The 8923-nt window shown below is 51.5% G+C and overlaps 2 protein-coding genes across 2 annotated transcripts in view; both read right to left on the reverse strand.

Moving 5' to 3' along the window:
• KMT2D (lysine methyltransferase 2D) overlaps window positions 1-1521 on the reverse strand; it is a 40289-nt gene extending 38768 nt beyond the window's left edge. Inside the window, 1 exon segment of the mRNA XM_042992205.1 lies at window positions 354-1521. The gene's annotated coding sequence lies outside the window, so the exon portion shown is untranslated.
• A 3178-nt stretch (window positions 1522-4699) lies between these two features.
• RHEBL1 (RHEB like 1) lies at window positions 4700-7942 on the reverse strand. The gene is made up of 8 exons (XM_007072972.3): window positions 7792-7942; window positions 7083-7154; window positions 6666-6733; window positions 6308-6390; window positions 6162-6218; window positions 5922-5969; window positions 5281-5362; window positions 4700-5120 (listed from the first exon to the last, which is right to left on the reverse strand). The coding sequence occupies exons 1-8, from the start codon at window positions 7841-7843 to the stop codon at window positions 5031-5033; spliced, it is 552 nt and encodes a 183-aa protein (XP_007073034.1). The 5' UTR covers window positions 7844-7942; the 3' UTR covers window positions 4700-5030.
• Between the last annotated feature and the right edge of the window lie 981 nt (window positions 7943-8923).

The raw sequence follows: 8923 nt of genomic DNA on the forward strand, positions 1-8923 counted from the left end.
CTGAGGGAGAAGCAGCCAACTGGGATTGGTGCTGGCATCAGGGCCTGGGTCCTAGTTTAGCAGAGCTCCCCCCAACACAAAAATAAACAGGCAGAAAGGCGATCTGGCCAGGTTCCCAAACTCCCGCGGTTCCCTGAACCCCCAGTCTTTAAAGAGGCACACCCCAAGACACCAGGCCTCGGTTCTGCCCCGGCGACTGGCTCAGGTTGCCTTGACAGACACTGCCAAAGGAACCCTCCTCAGCTCTGGCACCCCTTTCTCCAACCTAAAGGCCAGCTCCGGCCAAGATAGTCCATCTGGCTATGCCCCCAGTCCAACCCTTTCTGGGCCCTGGCCGGGCAGACTTCACTCACCTCTTCACAGGGCGATCCAGAAATCCTCATCCGAGAACATGGCCAGAGCCCGGGCCGCTCCCCGACCTCCAACCGCCAGAGCGATCACAGCCGCCCCCCGCACGGGGGGCTTAGGGGGGCCAAGAACGGTAAATCCAGGTCGGAGTGGCCACCCTCCTCCCCCAAAAAAACGCAAGAAGCCAAAGAAGGGTTCTCTGCCTCGGGTTCCAGCAGTTTAGGTTTCCATGGACAGCCCCAGGGCGGCGAATCCCGAGCGGACACAAAGAGAGCACCGGTGGCTTTGATCTTGGGCGAGCAGGCTCCGCATCCGCGTCGCCGGGCGGCCTCTCAGTCCTAGGGCCGGGCCAGCGCCCCGGCCGCCCGCGCCGGGCTCGGGCGGAACGTCGAGGCTCTCCAGATGGAACGTCGAGGCGCCTCCCCAGCAGCCCGGAAGGAATGCCGCGCCGCCCCGCGCCGGGCCCGGATGGAACGTGAGACCCTCGCTGGAGCGCCGAGCCCCTCTCCCCGCCCGGGCCGGCGCCCCGGGGCCGCGCAAGCTACGGCGACGCGGAGCCGGCGGGGCCGCGGGGCTGAACCTGACACACACCCAGCGCCGGGCTCCTCGACCCCGAGCGCTCACCCTCTGAGGCTTCGAGCCCCCCACCTTCTGCTCCCCCCCGGGGAAGGGAGGAGGGTAGGTGGGCGAGGAAGAGGAAGGGGCGGGCGGTGCGAGCCCTCTGCCCGCTCCCCTCCGGCCGCTCCAGGCCCTGCGCTCGCCTCCCTTCCCCTCTGGCCTCGGGAGCTGCCCCGCCCCCGGCCTGGCCGGCTCTGATCGGCGGCACCCCCTCGACCCCCGGCTGGCTGTGATCGCGGGGGGCCTAGAGGTGCATGGCCCAACCCCGGCTCCCGGCACCGGGGGGTCAGGAAACTGAGCGGAAAGTGGGGAACGAGGCAGCCATTTGCAACCGGAGAGGAAAGTAGTGCAGCGCGGCGCCGCTCCGCCTCCCCCCCCTCCGCCTCCTGTTCGGCCGGTAGGGTGGTTCCTGCGAAGGGGCTATTTCCTGGCCCGAGATCTCGGCAGCGGTCGTAGAGATTCAGGAAGCCTCCGGCGCAAGATCCGGGGGGCTCTTTTGCCTGGGGAACCCCACTCGAGAAGCGGAGAAAGGAGAAGACGCGGCCCTATTTTGTGTTGGAGCGGAGCGGCGGAGGGATACGGCCCTCTCGGAGGAAAGGCTGTGACTCTGCAGTTCTACGCACACGCTGTGGGATCCCTCCGCCTCGGGTTAACCCCGACTGCGCCGGGCCGGCCGCTGTGCAGACACGTGGGAATGAAGCCCCCCTCCTCTGCGCCCCGGCCCTGGACCTGCCTCCTTCACTGACCGGCTCGTGAAACTAGGACTGCGGCCACTTTCTAGTTCCGTTCCCTCGCAGTTTTCAGTCCCAGAAGCTCCACCAGCCCCCTTGCCTTGGCCAGGGGCAATCTTTCCCGGGAGGGGGATGGAAGAAGAGCCAGGAGATTGGCCGCTGCTCTGCATCCTGGGAACTGGAGTCCGCAAATGGAGAAAGTGAGGCACGGCGCCTGGCGCTGCAAAGGGTGGGTTCTTGCCACGTTCGGGGGCCCTAAGGAAAGCGGTACGAGTGCCTAGTCGTTCCTTGTGGCTCTCAAACCCCTCCGTGAGGAAAGAAGACTCAGTGCTACCACAATCACCACACACACCTCCCCCATCAAAACAAATGTGGAGTTTCCTTCCTTTCCCCGGGTGCTCCCACCCCCACCCCTAGTCTTTCTCCCCGGACCCTCAGGGCCTGTGTCCCCTTTTTTAGGAAACAGAGGGGATGTACCTTGGAGCCTTTCTGCTACCTGGCCGGAGTGCTGTTACTCTAGACAAGATCCCAAAACACTACTTGCAGGCATTCCCCCACACACCCCCGTAAGTCTGGGTGAGAAAGGATTGGAAAGCCTTTTCTGCATTAGCTGTAACCACGGGATGAACAGAAAGAGACACACTAACTATGTGCTAGATACTTTATGTATTCTTAGTTATTCCTCACCCTCCTTATGAACTACGTAGAATTATGTTTCTATGATGATGAGATTGAGGCTAAATAAAATAGGTAAAATTTCCCAACGAATTACATCTAGTGACATCCATGATTCAAGCCAATGGCCATGTTTTTCCTAGGATTGTATATATCTAGATAATAAAAAAAAAACAACTATTTTTAAGGAGGATGTGAAGAAAGAGGTAAATCAGGTGCAGGGCTGGTTTTGTGGAAAAGGGTTTATTTACAATGCCGTCCAATAGAACTTTCTGCAGTGATGGAAATGCGTTACAGCTACACTAATTCGACTCAGCCACATGTAGCTATTGAGCACTTTGAAATGTAGGTGGTGCAACTGAGGAACTTTATGTTTAATTTTAATACTAAATTAAACTTAAATAGCCATATGTGACTTGTGGCTTCCATATTAACAGAGCAGAAAACCTTTAAATCTCTACTAGCCAGGTTCATAGGAAGGATTAGAACTAGGCATGCCCTGTGTTAGCCACACACTGGTACCTTGTACCCTGCACTGACCATTCGGGTCTATTTCAGCAAAAAAAAAAAAAAAAAAAAAAAAAAAAAAAAAAAAAAAAAAAAAGCCAGCAGCAACTCCACACTTGTCCCAGCTATAGTGAATAAATTAACCAAGAGACAGAAGTTGGAAAATGAAAGGTCCCTCCCTACTCTCTACATCCAGAGCCAGGGAGGCTGACCTTCACCAAAAAGACCTCCAATAACACAAGAGCCACCTTTCTCAAGAATTTATTATGTAAGAGAAACTGTTCTAAGCATTTCAATTATCACCACAACTTAACTCACCTCAACTCTATGCAGATTTAACTACACTTCATAAATGAGAAATTGAGGCTCAGAGAGGTTAAGTGACTGTGCAAGGTCACACGGCTAAGTGGAAAAGTATTCTAACCTAGCTATTAACTACTATTCATTATTTTTGTCAGGACTTTAAGATTGCTTGATACACTTTTAGAAAACTTCAAACATTTATAAGTCTATCCCAGACCTCATGGCAATGGCAACAGGGCAATAGATAACCTATATTGAATATTCCAGGTCAGGTATGTAAAAGGACCTAATTTTAATATAAGGAAAGAGAGTGGTGACCACCCTAAAGAGAATCCTTAACCACTGAGCTTGTCCTTTGGAGAATGCTCCTTCCAGCAGCCTTTATATTTTAGATTCTGGATTAGAGATGCAAAAGCAGCTGGCAGAACTTTTAAAAACCAGTATGACAAACAGTCACCCCAGCTGTAAGCCCAACTAGCCTAGACTCAAGCACTAGCAAGGTCACAGCTAAGATTTTGCCCATCGTTCCCAACTAAGTGCATTGACAGGGTACCTCAGACTCCCTCAGTTGGCAAGAGTAGTCTGTGTTCTCCCTGTTAATGGTACTATTCCAGTAACCCTTGTAAATCCTTGGCAGAAGTATTATGCCAGTTAGACCCTAGGTCTGGTGGGGATGGGGGTGAGCAGAAAAACTAGAGGCAGATAGGACTGATCCTTCCTAGCTAAAATGTCCATCCTCCTACTGAGATGGCCGGTCAATAAGAAAGAGTAGAAAGCAATACCTTTTGACACCTAAAAAAAGTGACATGATTCCAAAGGTGTGAAGGGTGTGAAAAGGTCACCAAAGGTAATGAAAAGACCAGAGAACATCCACTTAATGAAAGGCTCTGGGGACATGGGGAATGGAAGGATTGATATATACCAGGAGCGTTATTTCTTACTTCACTCGACTCTTCTGGAAGGCCAAAATCTTCACCAACACTTTACTCCGTCCCTGCCTCTACCCTCCTTCTTAATTATTACATCACTAGGATGAGGGGTTTCCTTCCTCCCCAAACCCTACCCTCTCTCTGAGTGCCATCAAATGCTGAGTGCCAGCTTCTCCCAGGAGGGAAGCTAGGTCAGCATGTGGCAGCTGGCCACTAGAGGGTGGTGTTTCTGTAGTTAAGGGGATCTTGAGAGCCTATAAACTTGGATGGGAGTGGCAGCCAACTGGTACCTGTACAGGAGAACCTAGGAGAAAAGAAGGTGGGAAAAAATAAGTAATAAGTCTTAGGGTAATGGTCCTCCTGAATGAGTGAGGAGTAAGGAATAGCAATGAGGTAGGAGGAAAGAGTTAGCCCTTATTCCCCACCAAAGGCCATAGTCCCCATTCCTTGGAAAAGGAGATACTGGCTGTGAGCTCTCCCCACATACAGAGAAGCCAAGACGAAAAGATTTCTCAGTTTATTTGCATATATACATTGTTACCCTAGGGAGTCAGCTCCACTTCAGGAGTCCCCAGCTCCCTTCACACAGCCAACACCCAAAACCTGCACAGAAGACTGGGTCCTGAATAAAGAATGCTTAGGACTCATATCCCAACCCTGCAGGTTGTAACAACTCATTTAGCAAAAACAGAAGACGAGAGGCCAGTGCCCATGAGACATCCTTGCCCCGTTGTAAACATTGACAACCAGGCCACTGGAGCCTGGGAAAAGTGTGCAAACATGAGGGTACCACACTGTGTGACCAGAGGACTGGGAACACAGCTGGCAACCATACCCGTGAAGTCCTAAGGGCCTACACCCGCTGGAGCCTGGCAAGTGCCAGGGGCAGAATCAAGGCAGCTACCCAATGCCTGAGGGCTCACATGAGACGGCAGCGGCGCTCTTGCCCATAGGAATTCTCTACCCGGGCAATTTCCTGGATGACTTTGGTGAAGATGCCTCGAGTCAGCTGCAAAGGACAGAGAATCAGAGCAACAAAGTTAGTTACTGCCACCAATATGACCCAGCTCTGAGGTGTATACCCCACTCCCCCACCATCCCCATATCCAAGAAGTGCCATAAGAAAAACACTGCTACCCGACCACCTTCCTAATATTCAGGCCAAGCACCTGATTCTCTCGAGCAGATGACTCCATAAATGTCGCACCCCAGGACTCTGCCAGCTTCTTCCCTTCAACTGCCTGGACTTCCCTAGAAACAGATTTGTGACGTGAAGAAGGAGGACAGCAATGTCCCCATGTTCTCTGCAAAATCTTTATAGAATCTAGACTTCCTCTTACCCATCCCACTTCCAAGGTTTGGGAGGAGGCTTGAGGAAGGAGAAAATCAAGGAAAACAAAGAAGCCTAGGATGGAGGCTTGAAATATGAAATTACAGCTTTTGCAATAGAAGGGTTATCTTGTAGGGGCACCTGGGTGGCTCAGTCGGTTGAGCATACGACTTCAGCTCAGGTCATGATCTCATAGTTCATGAGTTCAAGCCCCGTGTTGGTAGCTCAGAGCCTGGAGCTTGCTTCGGATTCTGTGTCATCTGCTCTCTCTGCTCCTCCTTTCCCCCCGCCCCTTGCAAAAATAAATAAACATTTTTAAAATTTAAAAAACAAAGAAGGGTTATCCTGTGTTAACCTTCAAGTTAGAAAAAAAAGAGGTGAAATGACTGTTAAGGTCAGTGGCAGAACCAGGACTAGAGCCTTGACTGATTCCTAGTCTATCTCACTTTCTTCTGCCTTGAGGTATAGAGATCTTCATACCTGTCTGGAGAGAGATCTGCCTTGTTCCCCACTAGCACCACTGGCAGCCTGTGAAGAAATACCAGTTACTATAGGATCCCCTCGTACTCTGCATGGACCCCAACCTCCTTCACATCAAGGCTGGACAACTCCCCATCAGATCAGACAGGATCTGTCCTGGCCTCCTCCCTAACTTGGACCCCCTGCTCTCTTCCATCCCCTTAAGTCCATACTATGTCTCTATCTCCCAGAGCCACTCACCGAGTTTTCCCGTGACCTTCATGTAGCTTTTGGTACAGACTCTCAATGACTTGGAAGCTTTAAACACAAGAAATGGAGCTATAAACTTATTCTGAGACAGCCCTCAGATCCTCCCAAGTTCCCCACTCATAACCGTGGTCACTTACCTATGCAGAGAGGTGACAGAATACACAAGCACATAACCATGGACCCCAATGATGAATGAATAGGGCAGAATGCTGTACTCATCCTGACAAGAAACAGAAACATCAGTACCTAGATACATAACACTCAGCTGGCAAAGGTTTGTGGGTTGCATCCTGGGGACCCTCCCTAGGGCACTCAATATTCCAGTCATTTCTATTCAACAAGAATTTACAGAGTAGCTCCATTGTGCACTGCACACTACCCTCTGCTAAAATGCTTTTCTTTTAATACTACTTTACAGATGAGCCACAGAGGCAACCAGACTTCATCTCCCACAACTGAACTGCCATGTTTAGATACCCTACCCCAAACTGGTACCTGCCCTGCTGTGTCCACCAGGTGTAGGTGAAACTCATCTTTGCCAAGAGTCACTATCTTGCTGTAAGCTGAAAAGAAAAGAAAACTTGACTGTGAGGTGCTTGTAGGGCTAGCAATGTGTGCCCCCATACATTCTTAACCCTAGGGGTGATATAGATGGACCGGGTCTAGGGAGCTCTCCAGGCAGCTAGAGGGACAATGTTAAGGTTCTCATTGTCTACATCTACACCATCCTGGACGCAGTATCTTGCAAAATCCACTCTCTAGCTCCACTCATAGAACAGGATTACTAGAGAAAAGATTAGATTTAAGGTCTAATCAAATCAGCCCCTTGGCACCAGGAAACTCCCTAATTACGGAATTGGATGGGGCAACAAAGACCTCCCTGCCCCACCCCTAGGGGAGACATCTACTCACTATTCTCCACTGTAGGATCGTAGCCTTCCAGGAACTCGCCTTCCACAAACTGATGTGCCAAAGATGTCTTCCCTGTGGGAAGCAGTGGTAGTTGTATCCAAATCATCCATCCACATTTACATCCTCTGCCCTTTCGGGGGCTGTGGCCCAGGGCTAAAGAGGACCCCAAATTAGCACCCTAGCCTGTGGGTGCCATGCAATGTTTTTCCTTAGCCTACCCTCACCCTCTTCGCCTTGGGTCTCTGCACCCTGGCCACCGGATGCATTCAGTAGCGCCGCAGGAAGCCTTTCCTGCAGACTTTCCCCACCCCACCCCTGGAAAGATCCGGGATTCCCCTAGGATCAAGTCGCCTCGCGCCCGGACACCTGCGACTTGCCCCACACAGACCGCGCCCCCCATCCATCAAATCCTGACCCCATCCTCCCCCCCCTCCCACCCCCCCACCCCCCCGTCCCCAGGGTAACACTGGGGACCAGTCTGGTGTTCTGGCAACCAAGCCCACATTAACCCTTACATTCTCCTGCTTCCTGCAACCCTCCACACACTATCACCACCCCAGCCTTTCCTCCTCCATCCTTTCAATCTTCGCCCTACAACCCCGTTCTATCGATGCCACCATTCCTGTCTGGGTCGCGTTCCCGCGACAGCGCGCCTCCTCTGGCCACAAAGCCGCGGTGCGTCGGTGCTCTCCCCAAGGCGGAGACTCACCTACAGAGCGGTACCCGAGAATGACCACCTTCCTGTAGCGAACTAACGGCATGGCAGTAGCCGGCCCCAAGGGGCTTGCAGAACTGCGGGCTGAAAGAGCCCTAAGAAAGGGAGATCAGAGTGTAAGGTAGGCGCAGCAACCGGCACAGGAAAGTCGCTCACCCTGAAGCTGCCAGGGGCAAGCTAGAGGAAAACCAAAACAAGCGCCGCGCCCGGAGCTGGCCACGTGATCACAACACAGCAAGACTAACGCGAGGGAGCCGGGCGCCGGGGGATCTACAGTGCCGCGCCGCTCCGGGCTCCGCCCCCCAGGCCGCTCGCCATTGGTTCATTGGAAAGGATAAGGGCGGGGCCGCCAGCAGGAGGGAAGGGTGGGCCTCACGTGGAGCCAGAGAACCAGGAGCTGCGCCTGCGCAGACTAAAGCCGGTTCATTCATAAAGAAACAGAAAGGAAGCCGGGGTCCTAGAGGTGTTTGCGCATTTGCAACCCGACACAATTGGCTGCGAAGAATCAAGAAGAATCAAGAATCGTGGATGGAAGATACCCGTTATGGCTTGGCTGGAATTTCTGGTCAAAAGATTCTAGGCCTCCGTTTTGCAAGGTCTCTGAGATCCTTGGATAGGGAAAAAAAAGGCCCAAGTTCCAATACATTATCTCTTCTTGCCCCCAGACTTCAGCCTCAGATCTTTTATTGTCAATTTCCATAGTCTATCAGTATCTTCGGAAATGCAACTCTTATTCTTGAAAAAGTTATTGAATTTGTGGCTAGGTCATCTGAAGTTTTGCTGTTATCAATATAATCATCACATTCATTTATTCAAATATTTATCCAGCACTTACTGTATGTTTCAGACATTGTTCTAGCTTTGGGGATAGAGCAGTGAACATGACAGACAAGGTCTTTGTGCGCATAAAGCTTAAAACCTAGTGGAAGAAACAAACATATAAACAAGGAAATATTAGATAGTATTAAGTGCTATAAAAGGCAGCATAATAAGAAATGACCACATTAGATAGTAAAACTTCCTCTCAAACGAAGCCCCATTTAAACTGAGATCTGAAAGACAATAAAGAGCTAGCTAGAACAAAATTCTGACAGAAGAATCCATCAGTGCTACAGGTGTTACGATG

This window comes from Panthera tigris, chromosome B4, assembly GCF_018350195.1.
Source record: "Panthera tigris isolate Pti1 chromosome B4, P.tigris_Pti1_mat1.1, whole genome shotgun sequence".
Classification (NCBI taxonomy): Eukaryota; Metazoa; Chordata; class Mammalia; order Carnivora; family Felidae; genus Panthera; species Panthera tigris.

Bases quoted from the DNA above. Each gene is read 5' to 3' on its own strand.
- RHEBL1 (XM_007072972.3), bottom strand. From the start codon at position 7,843: ATGCCGTTAGTTCGCTACAGGAAGGTGGTCATTCTCGGGTACCGCTCT. The intron at 6,734-7,082 runs GTGAGTAGATGT...TTTTCTTTTCAG, and splicing joins CGATCCTACAGTGGAGAATA to CTTACAGCAAGATAGTGACT. The intron at 5,121-5,280 runs GTGCTTGGCCTG...TGTCCTTTGCAG, and splicing joins CATCTGCTCGAGAGAATCAG to CTGACTCGAGGCATCTTCAC.